This window comes from Ambystoma mexicanum, chromosome 8 (genome assembly GCF_040938575.1).
Source record: "Ambystoma mexicanum isolate Mex_15411 chromosome 8, UKY_AmexF1_1, whole genome shotgun sequence".
Lineage (NCBI taxonomy): Eukaryota > Metazoa > Chordata > Amphibia > Caudata > Ambystomatidae > Ambystoma > Ambystoma mexicanum.
The window spans coordinates 143867169-143891259 of NC_090929.1; the positions used below are offsets into that span (position 1 = coordinate 143867169).

At 44.9% G+C, this 24091-nt stretch overlaps 1 protein-coding gene across 2 annotated transcripts in view; it reads left to right on the forward strand.

Annotated features, from left to right (window-relative positions):
* TTLL11 (tubulin tyrosine ligase like 11) overlaps positions 1 to 24091 on the forward strand; it is a 1410454-nt gene that overhangs the window by 575860 nt on the left and 810503 nt on the right. For both annotated transcript variants that reach the window (XR_011268496.1, XM_069609505.1), the window contains exon 4: positions 19731 to 20306. Coding sequence is in view for 1 of the 2 variants with exons in the window: in XM_069609505.1 (XP_069465606.1) it covers positions 19731 to 20306 (576 nt within the window). In the remaining variant the exon portion in view is untranslated. The remainder of the gene's footprint in view (positions 1 to 19730; positions 20307 to 24091) is intronic.

A 24091-nucleotide genomic window follows, 5' to 3' on the forward strand; every position in this document is an offset into this window, starting at 1 on the left:
GCAACTGCACATGTATTGACTCAATGGGGGCTGTTTTGCAAACACTTTGTTATGATAAATGTGCTCTTTTCTGGTCCGTGCTGCAGGTTCTTACAAAAGGATAGTACCAGTCAAAGCAGAGCATGGCGCTCAGCGTACCCAGTTTGGTGTGAATAGTGTTGGCATAGAAATGTATGCTTAATGTGACAGGGTTGGTTCTGTGACCTTAAGTTGTTTAGTTATGGTCTGCTTTTAGGCAAGCTAATATCAGTTATTAGAATTATTCTACTATTATCCACTAATAATGTCATCCTGAGCATTCCTTTGGAGGATTGTAGTGTGTGGGATGTTCATGTCGCCTTGAAAATAAAGCTGATTCAGCTACAAGGAAACAACTCTTTTGCAGTTGCTTCTCTGAATCCGTTTCTAACAATTCAAAGAGGGTATAAGGAGGTTGTCCCTTCAAACTCAGACTTTTTCTGTCCTCTCTAAGAAGTGAGAATCTTTCTCACTTGTTTCTTCTACCGCACTAAACGTATTTTGATCATTCAAACAACTGTACAAATGAAACCCAAGTTGCTCAGGTCCAAGACCTCCCTTTATCTTCCTTTCTTACCAAAGCAGCATTTAAAGGGGCAAGTTGGTGATTGGTGAACATACAGGACCTATTATAGATTGGGCAGTGTCATTGGTGTTGGTGCAAAGTGGTATTATAGAAACCAAAATTAGTCTGGCCATGATTGGAAAACCTAGATCAAGAAATTACCATTCTTCTTGACGGTGAACACACCACCAGTTCAATTACATACACATTACCAACAGAACATGATGGCAATTACCACAACAGTTAGGACCGGCTACTGTCACTTGCAGCAGAGGTCAGTTAGCAAGACTACAGTGCCACTGTGCTACTGTATGGCTGATAAACTGTTTATCATTTGCAGGTCCACATGTGGCTGCAAAGGAGGGTGCATACGAGTAGAATATACACAGTGAGAACGAGTGAATTTGACATGGCCAAAGAATAGACTTACATCTTGTATTGGTTACATTTTAAATAATTCACGGTATATGACATACCACTACTACTGCATACAAGTACCAGGCCATTACACCTGTTCTCAACAACATTGCACATCTCAGCTTTCTGGCCTCTCACAGCCAGACGTTCGAGTAAACCTTCACTAAATGGTGAAGATCGTCAGCCTCCACCTGTCCACAGACCTAGGAAAAGCCCTACCCATGGGAAGAATAGCAACATACCACAGAATGCTTTGATAAATTGTACGGAATGGCCAATACAATAGGGGCATTTAATGGGAGAGGCCGTTCCTTACAGGCACCTGTAATGAAGCATTACAAATGATGCAACAACTGGCTAAGTTGCCAGGATGGTTGTGGTTTTTCAGTGCCCCTTAGACAGTAAACAAATCACTGCCTTCTTCCTGGTGTAGTATTCATTTTACTTCTCTTCCTCCTCGGTTAGTTTCCAGGAGCCCTTTTTTGCTTGTCTTCTTCTAAAGCTATCAGCCCCCTCTTTGTGCACAGGGCCCTTGCTGTTTCTTTCTCATTGGACAGGCTCTTTGCCCTGCCTTCCTCTACTCTCTCGTTGGGCACTTGCTTTGTTACAGCATTTCCTCGCTCTTACCCCAGACCACCACCTCTGGCTGGGGGTATGGTGCCCCACTCATTGTTATATTATCTTGACGTAAGCTGTGTTGCTTGTCTCTTTCTACTGGTACAAGTTCATCTTTCCTCCTCTCTAGCTCCGCCTCTTATCTCTTCCCCTCCCCTCGTGTCACCTTCTCCTCACCTGGTGCCGGTCTGACTGGAAGGGTCTGAATCAGTGCATCATTATGGTTGCTGGTGGGCAATTGGTTACTGCATAATTGTATTTTCCTCCTCCAGTAATGCATGTTCCTTTGTGACATTCTTATGGAGGCTGGTCCCTAGTTTTAAGAAGCTGGTCTGCCATTTTTCGATTCCTGAGGTGCAGGAGTTCATATCTGTGGCGTGCCGCATCCATGGACTTTGGCGAATGCTCATCTGCAGCTAGGCTCACGGCGAGTAGTTAAAGTGTCTCAAGGTTATCGTACCTTAGTTGAAAGTCAACATCTGCATCACACGGAGTATGTCTTGGAGAAACAGTGCCCAAGTTAACCAGACACCCAGAAGCATCTCCTTCTTTGAGATCACTAAAAAACCTTCTTTACATTTGTTATCTGAGGACAATAACTCCCTAACAGCTGCAGTTTGGCAGATTTGCACAGCATTCGCAAATAGAAGCTCAGCATCTAAGGAACATTTAAAAAAAGTTCCTGGACTTAACAATCAAGGGAATGGAGCAATTGTGATCCCTGTGGTTGGAACGAGGTGCAACAAGACGATGAGCGTCACTTGCCTGCAGCCATGAAATGCCCTGAATGGGTGAGCACTTGAAGGAAGAATTCCAAGATATCTGCAATGTCGCGGACCGCCTATAAAGGCGTGGAGTGACGGGTAAGCCAGATCACATAGTTCAAAACTTCAATGACGGTCAGTTAAGGAGATTTGAAGAGCCCTTAAGCAGTAACAAACCCTGAACCAGGAGGCAAACACACCAACCAGCAAGGTTGAGACACAGGTAAAAACATGACCCTTCAGGTCTTTAGAAGCCCCAATGGGGAGCAGAGGCAGCAGCACTGCATAGGCAAATGGACTCGAGTCCCGAGTGGTTAACTACAAAGAGGTGTGTGCAATATCACTCCTACAGGGGAAGGGACACTACCCTTGCTAAGCCAACAGCTGACTACCTAAACTATGAACCAAGGAGAAGACTCATGCCCACAGTCCAGGGAGAGACCTGGCCCATTAGCTACTGAGCACCTACGTCATGGTGAGACCTGCCCTTGTGAATACAGATACTAGGTTGTGGAGCTGTCTGATTGAGAATGGTACATTACTTTGTTGTGAGAGCTGCCTGACCTGATAACTAAGGTCCTTGCAGAACCTATACCGCTGACTATTAGAAGCAAGGTCATGAAGGTAGCTACGTGGAAGATCTCTAGTCTTAACAGTAACACCAATGCTGGTTGCAGAGGTCAGGAACAGACCAGGCTCACAGAAAATCAGAACTTGAATCTGAATCCAACCACTTGGGTCGAGAGGCTGCAAAACGCAATCTGGAAGATAAGAAATGAAACCAGATGCTAAGGAGAAAGACCTGGGAAAGGTCTGAAGGATCCAAGTGAAAGCAGGAAGACTCTGATTACATCTTGCAAGAGCCTTTGCATGAGAAGCTTGGTATTTTGCATTCAAGACTAGGGATGAGCATTGTAGAGTAGGTTTGTGAACTATTTTGGCTGCTAAGATTTGGAACATCTGTGTTTTGAGCTCGGACTATCCAGGAGGCAAAGTACTGCCTATGTATAGGGTTTGAACCTTATGTCTGCCACATCCTCTTGATCCCGTGTGTAGAATAAGTCCCAGGAGAGTGAAGTTCTTATTATACTAGGTTGAAATTAAGGATGTGGTGGTGGACATTGGAAGAATACATTAGTTTAGGTTGGCGCTTTCTTAACAATGTTAACATTTTGAAGTCCCATTTCAGTTGTAAAGACTCTACGATTTCCTTTAGGCATTTGACCCAAACGCTCCCTTGAGAATCATATCAACAAAACACCTGGCTTAAACCATAAACTATTGTTGTCATGTGGCATTGCTCCTCCTTTACCACCCCCTGCACACACAGGTGACGGGGACGAGTCTATGCAGGTTCACTTGTCCAGAAAGTACTAGATCTGAACAGATGGCAGTCTGGCAGTTTCTGGAATCTGGAAGGAATCTACAAGGGCCATAATCTCCCATCCCTCCAGCTTGATAAGGAGGGAACAGCTTCTGCCTATATACGCTTCATCGATATGCTGGCTTGTGCCACCAGTCTGGTCTGGAATTTGTTGGTCCATCCAGAATGTAAAAGCATGTGTTCAGAGGGTCCGGCTGTAGAATTGTCAGACATGAACACGCTATATGACTGGGTTTCCAAAAGGCATGACTCTTTTTGTTAGCTTCACATTACGTATGGGTGCGGTTTTCTTTGTTTTTTCTGAGCTGCATGGTTTCCAAAACGGGCTTGGGTGGTGGTCAATTTTAGGGTGAAACCCCTGGGTGGCCCTTGGCGCAGTAGCATTCTCCCCTCCTTCCTGTTGGCCATCTGATCTCGTTTCCACATTGGTAGTTCTCCACTTCTGGGATTTCTGTACTCTGGTGGCCGTTTAGATGACTAGCTCCAGGGCTTGTTTATACAGATGGTGAACTGACTGTTGGAACTGGGAAAATATAGTTCACAAACTGTTCTAGAATCAGCTGCTCTTTAATTTCGTCCACGTTTAACATTCCCAGTATTTCTTCTAAGAGAAGCCTGATTCTATAGGATATGTGTTTTGGGTTTCCTGAGGCATTAAAAAAAATGTTGCAATTATTGCATGCGAAATTCTAGGTCTCTCTGCTGTCCCTCCTGAATGGCATACTTTAAACTTTTATTCCTGTTCGGCATTCAAGGTCCGATGGCCGGCCTGAAGTTCTCCTGTTAAGACATGATGCTGCCAGCTGCTTTTTCCCACTTGCTTGCTAGCAATCATTACACAGGTTTGAATAAAGGTCTCCAGATCAACATCTTGTGAATACCGTTATAAGAGGGACACAAGAAGGTGGTGGCATCCAAGCCTTTAATTGGCTCAGTTGAGCCATTTAACTGGTCACTAGTTTTTCCAGTATGAGGTTCCAGTTTTCGGGTGATGCCTCCGCCTGTTCTTTTTGGTTCCATGTGATTATGTCCCTGCAAAAATGTCCTCTTACAAACATTGGCTGTGGTTTCCAGGGGCATTATCACATTGAACATGCAGGGGACTCCCCTGCAACCCGCGCTCCTTTTGACCCCATATATATGATGACCATATATAAAATCGCCACACCCTTTTCTCAGCGATCGTATGTATGGCGACCATATATATGGGGATAATATTACCGGATACCTTCTTTTCCTGGTCCCCCACCTGGTCTTGACTAAGATCTGAAATTATGGCTTCTGGAAATTGCTGGCTTATGTCTTCTTGCTCTTCGGGTGCATTTTTTTGCTAGATGTCTTGTAGAATGCCTTGGTTCCCCCTTTTCTGTACTGAGGGGGTGAAAATATGCTGACTTTAGTCAAACAATTCCTTTAGTTGAAAGTTGCTTCACTCTGAGGTAGAGGCACCAATATCTAATGTGCTTCGACAGTGTCAAATATCTCGCCTTGTCGCTGCTGGGTGTCCTGCGACAGTCGTTCTGGGCGGAGTAAACCATGCCTTGACCTCAATAGGTGATCCAGAGCTCCTCAGGCCAAAGGAGTGGCAAGGGAACCAGTGCCGGAGCACCCCCTCCCCAAGACGAACACAGAACAATCCCACAAGACCTGAATCCCTACACCACAGAGCAGCTTTGCAGATTAACGTGGCGTAGAGACAGCGGCAAGCGCTGGCCGGCGAGCTGGATGTTGAGACAAATGAGCGAGCCAATAGGCAGATGTAGAACGTTAGTCAGGTCGTGCGGCAAGACTTCGGGAGGACAGGGCTGACGAGATGGCAGGCAACAGGAAGAAAATAGCAGGACACGAGCAGAGGCAGTCAAAGAAGAAAGGGCAAGACAGAGAAAAATGGGGCCAGGCTAGGAAGTGGGAGAAAGTAGCATCCTGTAGGGTGGTGAAACATGGTAGCAGGAAAGCAACACAGCACAGGAAGCGTTAAAGCGCATCTGAGTTCTGCAACAAGGGTTTAAATACCCCTATGTCTCCCAATTAGAGCCCATGGCACTGGGCATCGTTGCAACGGCAGACCCTAGCCAGACTATGCATGCGCAGGTGTGTATCGCTGGTCCCCCGTGTATACGCAGTGCAGATGACATGGCAACACACTTCATGTGCCTGCTGGCTGGTCTCCTATGCCCAGGTCGAGGCACGGACGACTTCCGAACGCCTCACCCGCCAGCCCTCTAGTAGTGTAGGCGACAGCCAGATATACGCATCAGGTAAGGAGCCGCGGGTGGCAGCAGTGATATGGGTGCAACAGTATGACGCACAGCTATCCCTTGCTGCAATCTTCATAGGAAATCAGTATCTGAAGTACTCTTAGAACATTTTTCCTGGCAAGTTTTTCTGTTTACTTCGTTGTTGGTTTCGATGACAAGAGACTGCAAAGTTATTTCTATATATAATTTGGGTGATACCCTCCTTATGTATGCTTAAACATCCATCCCGAATACGATCAACATGATCAGCTTTTACTTTGAGCTTCAATTTTTCGATCTCCGACATCTGTTTAATAATTCAGCATGTGACTATCCCATGCTCATTCTTTTACACCGCAAACAAGCAGGTTTGCATAGTACATTTTTTATTAAATAAGAGGGCATCACAATGATATGACGGTTGATTCCCCACTTGAATTACAATGGGACAGAACCTGCAACTTAATCCAATAAAATCCAAATATCTGCCATCTCTGTATGGAGGCACACAACTTGACATTGATGGTTTCACAAAAATTCTATTAATCTACTGCCGAAAATTATGATTACTTTAAGCCAATATCCACCCTGAAACCAAAAGGTGAAGCAGTTCTCAGAAGAATGTTTAAAACCAAACAATTTTTGTTAGCTACAGCTCACATAATAATTGTGTTGGGATAATTTAAATTTAGAATGTTGCACATTATCTGTGACAAACCATTGGTGCCTGGTGGCTAGATTTGGGCTTCTCATTTCCTTAGTCTAGATTCAGAGGTTGCTGCATCCTTCCTTCTTTCTTCCTTTCAAGTCTTGTTAACAAGGCAACCAGGCTTGCCTCGGTTGTGTCTTCCAAAAGGCTTTTTAGAAGTCCTACTGCCCCCCCTTGTTAGGCAGAAACCTGTGCAGTTCCCTCTGGAACCACTGCAAAAGATTAAAGACTACAGGTGTTTGGCAGTAAACCCACTTGGTAGCAGTCTGTACCACACAGATTCACTTGGTAGCTGTGGCTGAGCAGACAGTCTTCCCTCAAGAAGAGTTGGGCAGTATACAGAGCATTCACAATAGGTCAGAAGAACACAGTAGAGCAAGTAAACACTGACCAGAGCTTGGTGTAAAAGAGATATAATTATTTATTTAAAGCATCATCTAGAAAAACACACAGGCACCAATAGTAAGCAATTCAAAAACACGGTCACTAAAAGATATACACTCCCTTAAAAGAATATTAGACAATTCTTTAGTAAAGCCCCACTTATTTTCAGACAGCGGTGAGCGCTTAACGTAGTTGGCCCTCTAATAATTCGTTTTAAAAGGGAGAGAAAAAGCAGAGTATAAATTAAAACAGATCCCAACACTTTTACAAGAACACAGCAAGAGAGGAAGGCTAAGTTAAAACTGTGAAGTTAGAGTTCAGTAGGCCGGATCCACTTTAAGGGGATCAGAACGAAATGTGTCCAAGGTCACACAGTTGCAGTGCACAAAAGTCTTGAAAAGGTTCAAAAAGAGTTGGACCAAAGAAAGGGACCTGTTAGAAGGTCAAGGCGGCCAGCCCAGTTCAGAAGGTTAAGGGATTATTATTACCTTGTACCAATCTTTAGAAAGGGAGGCCTGGCGGACACGGTACCTTAAAGTGGTGAGAATACTCCAGCGGGGGCAGTTGTTCCTGGCAGCGGAGGCAAGTCGGTGCTTCGTCCGGGGGAAGAGAGGATCTCGTCGGGGAGGAAGACGGGAGTCTGTTGCACTGCCAGGGAAGAAACCAGCCGCGGAGTTCTCAGATAAAAGGAGCGGTCCTTTGATTCGCGGTCCCGTGGTAAGTGGCTATCCGGTTGCCGGGGTGCTTGGCACGGGCAATTCGACCACAAGACGTCCTGGAATGCGAAGAAAAGAAGGTAAACTGGTTGTGCCCACCAGTCAGGGGAAGAAGCCTCTCCAGCCGGGAGATCTTCTCTGTCATCGGGAAGTGGTGAGTCGGTTCCGCAGGGCTCCACTGGTGGTGTCGTCGTGGTAGGTCGGCTCAGCTTCTCCCTCATCGGATTCTCAGGTCCTGTGGCGACTTCTGAAGTTCCAGTCCCCAAAGCCCTGCTTTTATGCAGCACACCCCCATTCACTCAGCCTAGCTGTCAATCAAACATGCTAAGTGGTGAGCCGGCCGGCTCACCACTTGGGCCAATCACACAAGAGTGCGACTTGAGTTACCAATGTAACTCAGTCCAGGGTGCCTAAACCCCCTCCGACACTCCCTGTGGTACCCAGACAGAGTGGCACCACTTTTGGAGGCTTCTGTGGGGAAGCCCGCCAAAAAGTGTAACAAAGGGCTCGACTTGGGTTGGAGTCACAGAAGAGAACACAAACGCCATTTTAGAATCGAGTCCTGGCAAAAAATACCAACCGGCGAATTAATATTAAATAAATAAACCGGCGGTATGTTCGAGGCTATGAGAATTAAATAATTAAAGTTGGTAGCCTCGAACAATGGGAAAATCCCATAGGGATATTTTCGCGGTCGAATATAAAAAGTAGTATCCACTGCCACCAGCCAAAACTCGATCAGGGGGGACGGAGACGTGCCCCCTCGACTAACAGACCCCGGGGCAATCGAATTGCCCCGACCAGTACGTCCACAATATGATGTTTTGTACCGGTTTCTGTTAATAATTTGGGACTAGTAAAGCCAATGGTGAATTTACATGCCCTGGGAGACAGTAGTCAGTCCCAGGGTATGGAGTCTATGGTGGGGTGTCACTATGACACCCCTGTGTCACTGCACGGAGGGTGCTGTGTAACACACATAGTAAAAACACATGAGACCCTATGGAGTAAAGGACCCCATAGCCCATAAAACACATTAACAGTCAAAGGAACACCATAAATCATGTCCAAGAGTGGGAGAAAAAGAGTCTCACTCTTGGCAGGAGAGGAAAACGAACTCCAGAAATCCAGCAAAGCTGCTGGGGGACTCACTAGGTTAGAAAATTCAGCCTAAAGAGAGAATTCTCCCTAACACTCGCCCCCCCCAGACTAAGGGACAGGAGGATTTAATCCACTCCTGGATGAATCTCATACCTCTAGTCGATGACATACATCCTAGAGAGACCATCAGCATTTTGGTGGTGACACCCTGACCTGTGCTCAATGGTGAAATCAAACCCTTGCAGGCAGATTGACCATCTCAATAGTTTTGGGTTTTCCCCTTTCATTTGCATTAACCATCTCAAGGGTTGGTGGTCAGTCTGAATGACAAAAGTAGAACCATACAAGTATGGCCTAAACTTCTTCAGAGCCCACACAATAGCAAAACACTCTCCTTCAATGGTTGCCCACCTTGTTTCAGGATCCCTCAGTTTTCTACTGATGAAGGAAATGGGGTGCTCCCTACCTTTCCCATCCAGTTGACTGAGGACTGCACCTATTCCTACATTTGAAGCATCTGTTTGCACAATGAAAGTTTGGTGGTAGTCAGGAGCTCTGAGTACTGGGGGTTGGCAAACAGCCTTTTTCAGGGTTTCAAAGGCCTGATTGCATTCCTCATTCCACCTAACCTTTTTAGGGAATTTAGGAGAAGAGATGACATTCAGTGGAGAAGCTATGGACCCATAGTTCTCAATGAAATTCCTGTAATACCCAGTGAGGCCTAAGAAGGCTCTCACCTGGGTCTGAGTAGTAGGTGTTGTCCAATTTTGCACAGCTTCAATCTTACTGGGCAAATGCCTTATTTCTACACCTCCTACCTCATGTCCAAGGTAGACCACTTTACTCTGTCCAATCTGGCATTTACTTGCCTTTATGGTCAGATTGGCCTTTCAAAGAGCCTGCAAAACATATCTCAGGTGGTCCACATGTTCTTCCCAGGAATTGCTGAACACTGCTATGTCATCCAAGTATGCCATGCAGAAGTCCTCCATCCCATTCAGAACCTGGTTTACCATCCTTTGAAATGTAGCAGGTGCATTTTTCAATCCAAAAGGCATAACCTTAAACTGGTATAAGCCGACTGGGGTAGAAAATGCAGTTGTCTCCTTGGCATGGTCTGTCAGGGCTATTTGCCAATAGCCTGACGTCAAGTCAAATGTGCTGAGGAACTTGGCTGTACCAAGTCTATCCACCAACTCATCTGTCCTTGTCAAAGGGTGGGCATCAGTCTTAGTGACTGCATTAAGAGCTCTGTAATCCACACAGAATCTAGATCCTGCCTTTGGTACTAACACAACTGGGCTAGACCATGGAGTAGTAGAGGGCTCTATTACCCCGAGATCAAGCATCTTGTTGACCTCACCTTTGATGTGGGTTCTTACATTCTCTGACATTCGATATCCTCTGCTTTTGACGGGCAGACAGTCACCAGTGAGTATGTCATGCTGTCCCCAAGGGGTCAAGCCTGGTGAAAGTGAGAACAGAGCGGCAAACTGATTTAACATAGATTTGCACTCTTCCTGTTGCTCAGGTGTCAGATTTGAAGAGAGATTTACTCCTTCAATCTTTTCGTCTAAAGGTAAGCCTCTGAGGAGATCAGGAAGAGCTTCACTCTCTTCTTCTTCCTCTGATGATGCTAGAAGCAAAGCTCCTACATCAGGTCTGGAGACATACGCTTTGTCTGTTGGTGTGGAAGACTGTTGGAGCCTCCTTGGGATTGCCCAAGTCCACCAGATAGTTGACCTCTCCAAGTTTACCCACAACTTTGAAGGGTCCCATCCATTTGTCTTGCAAGGCCCTCTGCCTTGTTGGAATCATAACGAGAACTAGCTGGTCCTGAGTAAACTCAACCATGTTAGCCTTTTGGTCATGCCAGTGCTTGACCAATGCTTGTCCAGCTTTCAAGTTATCACTTGCTTCTGTCATCATTTGGGACATTCTCCTTCGGAGACCTATCACATAGTCAGTCACTCTGACTGGCTTGGGGGAAGGAGCACTCTCCAACCCCTCCTTGATCAGGGCCAATGGACCTCTGACCGGATGACCATAAAGAAGTTCAAAGGGAGAATAATCTACTCCCTCTTGAGGGACTTCTCTATAAGCAAAGGGAAGACATGGCAGTAGAAGGTCCCACTTTCTCTTAAGGGGGTCTTCTAAAGGACCTATCATGCTCTTCATGGTTCTGTTGAACCTTTCAACCAGCCCATTTGTCTGTGGGTGGTATGCGGTTGAGAACTTGTAAGTAACTCCGCAGGTTTTCCACATGGCTTTCATGTAGTGGGACATAAAATTCGACCCCCTGTCAGAGATTACTTCCTTAGGAAATCCAACCCTGGTAAAAATAACCAGGAGGGCCTTAGCCACAGCCGGAGCTGTAACAGTCCTCATAGGAATTGCCTCAGGTTATCTAGTAGCATGGTCTACTACAACAAGTATTAACCTGTTGCCTGAGGAAGTTGGAGGATCAAGGGGACCAACAATGTCAATCCCTACTCTCTCAAATGGGACTCCCACTACAGGGAGAGGCACTAAAGGTGCCACATTCTTGGAGCCAACCTTACCAGAAGTCTGGCAGGTGTGGCAGCTTCTGCAGTATTTATCTACTTCAGCCCCCATCTTTGGCCAATAAAAATAGAGAGCCTTTCCTTAGTCTTCTTGAAACTCAAGTGACCAGCCAAAGGAATCTCGTGGGCTAACTGCAAGAACTGTGGTCTGTTCTCTTGGGGTACTACAAGTTGTTTGTTGTCCCCAGGTGCACACTCCGTTGGTTCACTGTAGAAGACGCCATCTTCCCAGTGTAACCTATATTTCCCAGGCTCTTGCCCTTCAGCCTGAGCATCTGCCTGGTGGCGAAGACCTTCCAGAGTTGGACATTCTCTCTGTCCCTTACTGAAGTCTGCCCTGTTGGGTCCACCTTCTGCCAGTAAAGACTGCAGCTCAGGATGGTCAACAGGATCCAGATATCCAATGAGTTCCTGGCCTTCCACTAGCTCTTCTTCAGAATCTAGTTCAACCACACAGGGTTGTACCTCCCTCTCAGCCTCAGCTGGAGGGGGAGTTACTGGTGTAACTTTGGACAACCTCTGGGAAGTCCTTGTTGGCTGCACTAGAGTGCTGGCTCTGAGGTTTTTTTAGAAGTTTTAGGTTTCCCTTTTTCTTCTACTTTCTTAGAGACAGCAGCTGACATCTCCAGTGGAGCAGGAGTGATCTCTTTCTTCATCATCTCCTTGGGAGTACCTCTCATGGTTCTCTCCCTTGCACGTCTGGTGAGCTCCTGTAACCTTTTACTAGGAGGTCTGGGGGTATGTGACACTACTCCAAGAGTTTTCAAGTCATTACCCAGCAGAACCCTTCCTGGCACCTCACTTTGTTTGCTGACAGGTATCTTCACAGTCATGTCATTACACTCGATGAGAACTGGTAATTGGGGAAGCATCTGCACAGGCCCTCCAGCTAACTTGGTGAGGCGTTTGGGTGCCTTATCAACATCCTCAGCCTGAAAAAATGATTTGTCCACCACAGTTATGCTGGCCCCTGTGTCCCTAATGACAGGAGTCTCCTGACCATTCACCTGGACACTGTCCTTATAATACTCTTTAGTATTATCTGGGATAGAATTATAGATATCTAAGTTCTGTTGTTCCCACAAACCCAGAGACACTAAAGAAACACTGGCTGAGACTCCAATGGGTTCATCAGCCAGTAATAGAAAGTTTCCACTTGCCATTTGTACTTCCTCCTCTGGAGCGAAGGCTAAGGAGACAAGCTGGACCCCTGAAGGTTTACCCTTACAGCTGGGATCTCCTTTCACATGGTTAGTAGAGGCACAAACAAAGCATTTACCAAATGCTTTCTTGAATGGTGGCTTGTTCTGACCTCCTTCTGCTTTGGCACCAGGAGGCACACTAGCCTGATTGGGTTTCCCTTGTGGCTTACCCTTTTGGTTTTGTTTGGGGCCCTCTTTGGAATTGGAATTATTAGAATTCTCTTTGGAGTCCTTTTTTGGCTGTTTTCCCTCATCCTTTTTCTGAGTAGCCCCAGAATCCTTGTGAGTGGCCCTGTTGGCTACCCACAAGTCAGCAGCAGTGCTGTCTGAGCTCAGGAGAGCAGGCATCATACATTGACTCCAACATTTCAAGATTCTTCATTCCTTCATAAGTGTTAACTCTGTAACCCTTAATCCATCCCTCTAAGTTTTTCAAACTTTCACTCACCCAGGTAGCCCAAGGGGTACCATCATGCTTTTTGAGGATCCTAAACCTCTTAAGGTACTGGGAAGGGGTCTTCCCAAATCTAGCTATCAAAGCTAGTTTCACACATTCATAATCCTTCTTATCCACCTCCCCCAACTCCATTACCACATCAGTTGCAACAGGGGAAAGCCTAGAGAACAACCAGGGAAGTAACTAATTCCCTGTGATGTCCTGGAGTCCATGATTATACTCAAACATTTTTAACCAATCCAACACATCCAACTTAGGTTCCTACATACCCACTAATTCCTTAGGCATCCGGGGTCTTTTGGGACTGGAAGTCCTAGAGGAACCAGAGGAGAGAGAAGCATTTTCCACAGACAACTTCTTCATTTCTAGTTCATGATTAAGCTCTATTTCTCAGAGTCTTAACTCAGCTTGCTTCTGCTCAGCCTGGGCATTCATTCTTCTGAACTCTAGCTCTTAGTTTCTTTCAGATTGAGCAATAAAACGTTTGTACTCTAATTCAAGCTTAATTTTTTCAAGTTCAAAATAAGCACGGTTACATGTAGGACCTGGTATAGGCCCAGTAGGTACAGTAGGTAAGGCAGACAGAGGCTCAGAGTGGCTAACTTCATTAGGTTCACTTTCCTCTTCTGACTCATTATCAAGACTTTGATTCAGATCAATACCATCACTGTTTTCTACATTTGCTGGGGGGTAGATTCCTCTGTACCACCCAGACTTTGGTTTTCTAACAATCTTTCTATAAATTCCATTTTCTTGCCCTTCTCAGAGAGATTCTTATGTCTACACAATACTTTTAAGCAATCAGCAGTTTTGGCAGACAATGATTCTAGGGTATAACTCTCCATAGCAGACATAGTTAGAAAATCAGCAATCCTCTATGGCTTAGAGGTCCTAAATGAAAAACATTTTGTGGTCTTGAGGCAACCAGGCTGTTAATGTGGGTCTTCATTTATATCTCCTTATTAAAGAAAACCCTTAGCGTTTTAACTTTAGGCAGAGTGGCGATGGTTCCGAAAATCACAAATTCCTTCTATCAAGCTTCATTAGGCGAGCCACTGTCTAAGCCATAGAGGATTGCTGCAATAACACTCACCCTATAGACCTGTACAAAGCCCTCTATTGAGAGACCACCTTTCCTCACGCTTAGGGTCATCTCATAGAAGGATGATTTGGAAGGGTAATTAACAATAGGGATACCCAAATAAGTTTTAACTACTTCCAGCTGCTCACCATCTAATTTCCATATAAACATATTCTTTTCACTTGAGTTGCCAACAATGAACATGACCTTTGTTTTGTTTATATTAACATTGAGGTTGTTCCTATTAGCATAGTCATGAAGGGCACATCATAATCTCTGTATACCTATGTGAGTATGATCAAAAATCAAGGTCAAATGAAAAGGTTCATATACACCATGACTAAACGTAGTAACTTGTCAAAGGACATAGATATCATAATATATGTCTTTAATATGAATGTCCCACTGTAGTTCAGAAATAGGACGAATCTCCTTAATTTTCTCATCAGAAAGATTTTGTCTATATAGGTAGCAACATTTCCGGTTGTCATGGGATCTGAGCATACCAAAAATAAGATGCCAGTAACATTGCCAACATCATATTTGTAAGAGCTTAACCACTTCCTATGTTTAATACGCTGCTTAGCCAGCACTCCAGATTTGGCTAAAGAAGAAAGATTTGTAGATCTTCTAATATTCTGCAGTGCTTTCTGATAGGCTAACATCCTTATTTATTACTACATTTTAGATGTTAATTTTTTTCCCATAGGGGACAATAACCTTGCATTTCATGGCCTTATCTGGACTATTATTAGGCTCCTCCTAGAAATCATTATAATTACAGTCAGTGAAGTCTTCAGAAGAAAGCAGACGGGCCACACATAATTAATTGTTGAAATCTGTGAAGATTGGCATCGTACCATAGGATCCTATTCCCACTGAGGTCAGTTTGCACAATACCATATTCAATAGGAAGATAATTGCGAGAAATGGAACCAAATGACAACGTCAAAACAACATGATCACTGAGCTGAGTTTTTACCAAAGTACATTGTTCCATAGTTATCTTAAATCTGGGGGGGTTGGGTGGGGTGTGAGTTGGGGGGAGGCAACAAAAAAGTAATCTTTCACCAATGAGTTTTAGTCCAGGTGTCTCCATTTTTATCAACATTATTAAATGTAGGATTTAAACATTCTAAATCATATCCTCATTGATCCTCTTGCCATTTCTGCCCATTCACCCTCTGTACAGCATTAGGTAAAAATCACTTCTGAGCTTCCCTAAATGCAAAGGTACCACCTTCACTAGGCCCTGAAAGGGGGACATCAGATGGAAAAGGGGACATTGACATGTTGAAATGAGAATTAAAATCACCAACAACCAAAAGCAGCTTTAGGGTGTTCAGATGTTCATCCACCGATGACCCTCTCCATATACATATGGATGTGTGAAGTGTGCTTACCGTCAAGAGGGTCTTGTAAATTAATAAATGCAAAGACCACCAGACAGTATTCCTACACCATTGTATGCTGCATGTCTATGTACAATTTTAAATCCATGAATAATAAGATTGGCCACGTTTCCTGGAATGCAAATTGTTCAAGACCAAGAAAGGGTCGAAATCTTCTCATATTTCAGGAAATCAGATCTCACTTTTTAGATGTTTCAAGAGCATAAATCCCCACTGACTTATAGACTTGTAGAACCATTCCTCTGGTATCCTAGCTACAATTAATTTCTTGTCATGCTCAACACTAGCTTGCAGTAAACTAGATATTTCTGATGCAAAGCAAGAAGTTCCTCTAGACTCATGCAAGTTACACTTAACTAGTCTAGAAGCTTTATCGAGGAACATTTCATGCATGCGACAATATCCAAAACCCATCCTTAATAATGGAGATGAACAAGTGATAATAGTACATTGATGGGTGAAACAAACTGTTTTAGAATTCAGTTATCTCGGCTGTAAAGATTAGGTGCCTCCACAGAAGATATGTCAGCCGAAAAAATTGTTCTTAATTTTGAAACCAGATGTAAAAGTTCCAACACCTTTACTGCGGTTAAGAAAAGTCACTCACAGAGAACAATTCACTCATTTTGATATGTTGGCCCAAGTTAAAATCTCCACTAGAAGACCAGTTGGCATTCTCAGTTTTAAGTTCTGGAAGACTCGGTGCATGTTCATCTTGACTAAGCAGTTGTAAGGAGGCCGCAGTTTGACGTGCCATAATTGGCCTCACCAGAAGGAATAACTTCAGACACACTCACAAGGCACGGTTGCACTGGCAGTCTTAGATTTGTTAAGTTTATATTATTAAAGTTTTCAGATGTTACCTCATTCAAATTTCTTTAAACAGCCATGGTTTTATCCTGAAACCATTTGTCCAATGGACCTTTTAACTGCACATTATGGAAAGGCTTCTCCAGCACACTAAACTGTTACATGCTATAAACCATTTCATAATTTGAAGTAGTGTTGACACATATAACATCATCCTTATGGAACTCAGCAAGCGAAGCTGCATTCTTTCTAATGAGTTTCGCTGGGAGTACATTTTCATTAGATATGCTTTGTCTCTTAGCCTTATACCATTTCTTATTTTTATGTTTCCGGTGCAATCGCATGTGTCTACCATACGTCACGCTAGGCTCCTGTTCAGGAAATAGCCTGGGATTATTGACAATTTGTGCCACTACGTCACCATTATTTGTAGCTTCCAACATTGGGCTCACTTCCAGGTTTTCAGTCAGAGCATTACCTATGTCTCTCATTTGGGTATTAGTAATGCTGATAATGGGGGGCACCTTTTCAAACGGACCACTATTGAGCATGAGATCAACCATTTTTGTGACAATTGAATTGAGTTCTCTATGTTCTTTCGTGAGTGGAATAGAGACCAAAAACAGCATCCTGCGTAGCTGCAATAGCATCGAGTTTCTGGAGAGGATTTTCATCCTCCATGTGTGTTGAAAAAGAACTAGCAAATGATTCCGAATCGTTGCTAGATGATTCTGTATTCGCCGCAATTTGTATTCAATCGAGCAAAGCTCATAGATTTGTTCCAATGATTTTGTCATAGTCATTTACCATAGCAGGCACATTTGGTATGGATAAGCCCATTGATTCATGATGCAATTCATAACTAAGCTCAAGGACGGAGTTATTATCAACCATGGAGCCTGGCACTATTAGCTGGAAAGATGCTGTAAACTTGGCTTGATCCTGAAGAGGGAGAATCGGAACATGCCCTCCGTCCCAGTCTTCCCTTCAACAGAAAGAAGAATCTGTGACAATATGGCCATTTCCACTGCTCCCACGATGGATAATTATCACAAGAGATACCCTCCCAGCAGACCCTGCCACCCAGCAGTAGTGAAAATTTAATCCAGAGTGAACGAGGAGACAGAAGACTGTGCTGGAGACGGTTACATGGACAGACTTGACTAAGCACTAAGAAACCAAGCCACTTGTCGATTAGAGACACCATGATGACCTAGCTACGTTAGACATGAAGGACACGTGCTATTCGCACACCCTGGCCACCCACACATACTCAACTACATGAAGAACACGGGTATACAGTTCTATAGTTGGAGGACAGTGACATATACATACTTTCTGCACGTTTATTATTTTGCCATTAGGCCTTCTACAGCACCGCGGTAATGCAAGAAGCAAGGAGACCTTGTAAATGCTTGCAGACGCTCATATGCAAATAACCCCATGGTGTGGCAGGAGCACTTAAGAGACATGACAGCCATAACGTGCTAACCTACAGAATATAAGAAGACGTGTACAGTCGAAGCCAGACTATAGCTTAGGAAATCTGGCAGGCCGCGCTCGGCTTAGAAGGGGTACCCCAAGCCTCACAGAATTATGTGCAAGCAGAACTACTGTGGCAGGAGTGAAGCCGCCGCCAAGGTCGCAATGTTGCAAATGACATTCCTACTCTGGACCCAAGTAACACCGGCTGCAGGAGGGGTGAGCTCTCCGACAAAATACACAATAATTCGAAGATCCTGGGCTCAGACGTGGTCTCCAAGCACGTGATCTGGCTGAGCTGAGGGGCAGCCAAGATTGGGGCCTGAGAAGAGCAACCTGTTCAGCCATCCAGACAATAGCTGCAACAAAGTTGTTAGTCACGTTACAGTTCTGCGTTCTTGTCTGTGATATGCCTGTGGAAATAAGTGATTTTCCCCAACAGTTTTGTCTGATGACAATCCACTTCGCAGGAGCGATCCACAGCAGAGGGTGGGGGGGAATCACCAGCATTTTCAGTTAAACAAGTATTCCCTATATATTCACGTGTTGCTCCCACTTTTCCAGGAGTGTGATTGTCCCACAGTAAATCGGTTTGCCTACAGCAACAAACCAAGTGACAAATGTTGGACGTGTGGATGGGTCATGATCCCAGTTAAGTTGCTGGTTGTAATTTTTTGGTTAGTTCTATGTTGATTGTCCTATTTCATGGCTTCTGGTGTCAGTCATTTTGTTTCCTGTACATACTCCTTAATTTTCCTTTTCTATAGTCCAGTGGATTTCTATTGCTCTGGCCTGTTTATTTGTTGCTTTCTCGTTTACTCTGTTTCTTGAGCTTCTGATTGCTGAATGCCATTCACTTTTTTTTTTTTAAACAATATTTTTATTAGGTTTTGTATGCTCAATACAACATATGCATTAACACATTAAATTCTTCATTACAACATTGGCAAGGGACTAATAAGCTATTGCATTCTTTGGTAGACTGGATAATTGGATGTGTTCTTGCGTCCATGGCTATAGTTTGTGCCGTCGGGGTGGAGATGAGATCTGTTCCTTAGGAGCTGTGCATGGGGATAAATGTCTAATAAAGTGGAGAGCACTGAAGCCATCTGGTGAGTGGTGGTCTCCTGGTGAGGGCTGGGAATTTTGCAGCATAGTCCATGAATGGGTCCCATGTGTTCATGGTGGTATACAGGGAGACCGATTTTATTGCCATTCACTTTTTAATAAAGTTTTAGTAAGGAAGTGAATATCTTTCTTGCTAACTGTATTTTGTAAAGGGGTCTAATTATTAGGAAAGCCTTTATTTCCTCATAGGCATGGACGTTAATCAAAATTAGCTTGGAACGATGAATATCTGTATTCCTGATTGCAATTGGATAACTCTTTGTTTAAAATATAGCAAGTCATTGCTGCCTGTTTGTCTTCTAATGTTCAAAATGTAGATTATTTCAACCCATTTCCCAATTAGCCATGTAACTTACTGATGCCCAGTTTTGTCAGTCATTGCCCACAACGCATCAGGACTCAACTTTGCATTAAACCACTCTTAGACATGTTTGTAAGATTACTTGAACTATCCCTGTTATTGGAAACATATCAAGTGTACTTCATATTTTACAATGTCAACCACCAACATTTTGGAGTAGTAAAATCACACAGCCACTGTGAAGCAGTTAAGTTATCCTGTCCAATCCTTTGCACATCCTAACATTGTTTCGTCTCCAGGTTGCTAATAACCGTTTGCGTGTCTGTGTATGCGAGTGTATTAAAAACAAATAGATAACCGATTTCTTTCTTTGTCTTCTGAAGGTGAGCATGGTGAAAGAAAAGGACCCATCGTGGAAGCCGACTTTCATAGTAAAACCCGATGGCGGAAGTCAAGGCGATGGAATCTACCTCATTAAAGACCCTGTTGACATAAGGCTGATGGGAAGCATTCAGAGCCGACCGTCCGTGGTCCAGGAATATATCAGCAAGCCGCTGCTTATTGACAAACTGAAATTTGACATACGCCTCTACGTCTTACTAAAGTCTTTAGAACCACTCGAAATCTATATAGCCAAAGATGGACTCTCTAGGTTTTGTACAGAGCCATATCAAGAGCCCAACCACAAAAACCTGCATCACGTCTTTATGCACTTAACCAACTATTCACTTAACATTCATAGCGGGAACTTTGTGCACTCAGACAATGCACACACTGGCAGCAAAAGGACGTTTTCAAGCATTCTTTTCAGACTCTCATCAAAAGGGGTTGACGTCAAGAAGGTGTGGTCCGATATCATTTCCCTGGTCATTAAGACCGTTATTGCACTGATCCCGGAGCTCAAGGTTTATTATCAGTCTGACATACCGCCAGGAAAACCTGGGCCAACATGCTTCCAGGTAGGATGTTTCTTTTCACGCTAATCGAGCTCATTATGAGAATGCAATACTTTTTCTGAGTGACTGCAAATTCAGTAATTCTGAAACCACAAGTGATATTTCATGGGTCATGAACCCCCCACAAGATTGCTCCCTTAGAGGCGGTTAAAACACAAATAAACACGTGGTTAACTAGAATTACTGCATGCTGTACAAATGTTCCTTCTTGGACTGTGACATTTGTCTAGCAAAGAAAACTGATTTTTACATTTACTTTAGAGTGTTTGTAAATACCATTCGGATTATGGTCCACTTTTTGGGTATTCCACGTAGAATGGGTATTTGATTGTTATAATTCAAGATGGCTGGCATTGTCATTTGTTTGTATGAAATATTTTAATGTTTCTGAATAAAACCGATGATCATAATTAAAGGGATGGAAATGCATGTGGGACAGTGGCAGCTCATGCAGTAATTATCCCTTTGTGCCTTGTGCCAGCCTATACATTTTACTGCTGTTCCTTTGTGCTTGTGGAATGACCCTTCCCACTGGTAGATTTAATCTGTTGCTCACAGGAATAGAAAATGTCATTAGACTGTATACCTCAAAGGTCCAGAGCATCCTGATTGTCTATCAACCCCCACCCAAAGTGCTAGTACTGTGTGTAAACTTTTATACCGCAATGGCTTTAGATATATCCTAACTTTGAAATGTGTTCCCCACTGAAAAGATCTAAATGCACCGATAGCCAACTTCACCATGGACATAAGTTTGCTCTGTGCCCTTTAACTAATCCGTGCCTGCCACTTCAAAGTTTTAAACTCCTTTGCCCGCCTGGGTTAACACTGCTCCTACCCTCACATTGCTCACATCCATTGAAATAATAGTTCTCCAGCATGGGGTCTGGCATGGATTCACATGCTCATGGATGTTCCACGTCGTCAGACTGGGAATCCTCAGTAAAAAGAAGAAAGTCTTGCTCTAAACAAACCTACTAAAAAACTGCCTTTCTTGTACTCCTGACGGCCATCTTCAGTTTTATTTAACTGCACGCTTCAGTGCTGGGAGTCCTCTATAGTTGCTCTTTTAGCAAAAGTACTATTTTTGTATTTTTTGACAAAGAATCGTGTTTTGATCCAAACGTTCTGTTCTTCTGATCCGATATCCATTTCCGGCGACTGGCCTCTGTTCGCTGGTGAAGATCGACTGCTACATCGTCAGTTCTTCATGCTCATGTTGGAAGGCCTAGTCGAGGCCTACTACGTGCCTTGCCATGTCAGAAGAAAAGAGGAGCCTGTTTAAGCTCCATGCCAGATGAGGATTGAGGAATGTCTATGTGGAAGACAAGCACATGAGGTGCCTCTATTGTCTACACCGCGATCACGAGGTTGGCTGTGAAATCTGTCGAGGTTTCCTTGCCAAAATGAGACCTTTACCGCAGATAGGTGGCTTGGCTAAAGGAGGAGCAGGGTGCTGCTCCTCGGAGCTCACAGGCTACTTTCACATCCGGACGACCTCTGGAATGTTCACCCTCTGGTAAGAGGTCGAGATCCACAGAGGAATCTCCCTCACAGGTCCATAAGAAGGCAAAGTGCCAAACTGCGCATCCGACGAGGGTCCCTGCTGCTGTCGGGTCCCAGTTCGTAGTATGCCTACTCACCTTCACCGTCGACCGTAAGCCTTCCGGTGAGTGGAGTTTCGTGTGATCGGTCATTGTCATCATCAAGGCATGGTGTTTCTCAGAAGCATAAACCAGGCAAGTAGCCTCACAGCCAAGAAGCAGGATCTTTGTCTAGGCCCTCATCATCGAAGAAGCCATCTGCAATCCACGGACAAGGTTCCCCGTTGGTGAAGCCGCCGTCTACCACCGCGTCCATGGTGAAATCCTCGTCGATGCCTACTTCGTTGACGGCTGCCCAGTCTGTGAGAACACCCACGACAGCCCCGTCAACGGTCCCGTCGACGAATATTACAGCTACTATGTCTTCGTCAAAATCGTCTGTGAGAATTTTCTGTCCTTCTTGGCTGATGACTACTGCTCCGGACACTGAGCTCCTCGACCACGACTACGCAGTCAGTGAAGACCCCAATTGCGTTGCTTCCTCCAAGGGGACACGGAAAGAGAAGGGAGGATCCTGTTAGGCAGGTCTACAACTCGGAGGAGGAGGGACGTACAGGGCTATGACTCACGCCAGGAGGATGAAAGCCTCAGAGGTCAACCCTTGAGGCAGCGTTATAGCCCTCGAAGGCCAACGAATGGCGCTGGCACATCGACACCGGCACCCACAAGTCCTAGAGATTTGTCCCTGGATATCCTTATCACTCTTCACACTCTTGTGTCAGAGATACAACAGCGCCTGCCTCCACAGGCTGTTCCAGTAGAACCCACCCCAGAGCTCAGCCCACCAAGGCCAAGGCATACACCCTGCCCACAACCACCAGCAACACCACCCCCTTGTGGAGGACCCACACCTAACGGACACAGTGGTAGAGGATACAGGTATTACAGACATGGATGAGTTTGTCAACTTCATAACAGCTGACGGCCAACCAATGGGTACGGATGACACCCTCATGGTGTCCCCGCCAGGTGAAGTGGGTTCCTTCCACTCCATGTTGTCAAGGGCATAAACCTTGTTCAATTTGGTGCCCAAAGAAAAGAAAAAGGAGAGGTTCTTGTATGAGAGGCAAGCCTCATCCAGAAATACAGTAACCTCAATTCCACTCCTGGACGATGTGTGGGAAGAAGGCCTAGCCCTTATGAAGGCCCCAAATTCAGCCCCACCCAGACAGGATAGGCTGGAAAAGGAGTACAGACTTCCAGACTCGGCACCCAAGTGCCTCAGATCCCAGCCGTCTCCAGACTTTGTCTCGGCCGCAACAAGTAAGCGGTCAGCAATCCCGTCCTTTAAGTCCCTAGTTCTTCTAGATCAGGAAGGGAAGAAGTTCAACGCCATGAGAAAGCGCATTATCTACACAGCTGCCTCCACAGTTAAGGCTGCAAATGTTCTGGCGATACTTGCTCGCTACTATAGGGAGCTATGGTATAAACTGGGCTCAATTCTAGATTTCCTGCCTGAGGACAATATGTCTGAGGCCCTAGCCCTGTTTCAATAAGGAGAGGTGGCTTCGATCACGCCATTACGGTGGCCCCAGATGTGGCGGACTCGGGCTTCCGCCAGTTGAGTAATGAAGTGGCATTAAGAAGGCAAGGATGGCTTAAGGCCACCAATTTCAGGCGGAATGTAGAGTCAAAGATTTGTGGATATGCCCTTTGATGGGGACAAGGTCATGGAGGAGACTTTCGGTCATCCAGAGGAAAATTGAGATGCTCTAAAGCCTATGCAGCTACCGCCTACCGCCGTCCCTCCCTATCCTCTTCACAAGTGTCATACAGAAGCCAGTCGCAGGCTTTTGCAGGGGGGCAACGCCGCCGACGTCCACAAGCTCAGGTGCAAATGCCCAAGCAAGTCTGACGCAATTCGGGGGAGAACATCACCACAGACCAGTGGGTGCTGGACATAGTATGCCAAGGACACACCCTGGAGTTCGAACACAAGTGTCCATACATTCCTCCAGTGGCAAGAAAGGAGCTGCGCATGGACCAGCAGCTACGGAAGGTACGAGCAATGTTAAAGAAAGGGGCGATAGAAACCAACCAGCTACCCACCCCCCGCACTGCCGAGGCTGCGTTGTGTACTCAAGATCCTTTCTGGTTTTAAGGAAGTCAGGAAGATGGCGTCCAATCCTAGACCTGTGACGCCTCAACAAGTACCTGAAGTTTCTGAAGTTCAGTCTGGTCACG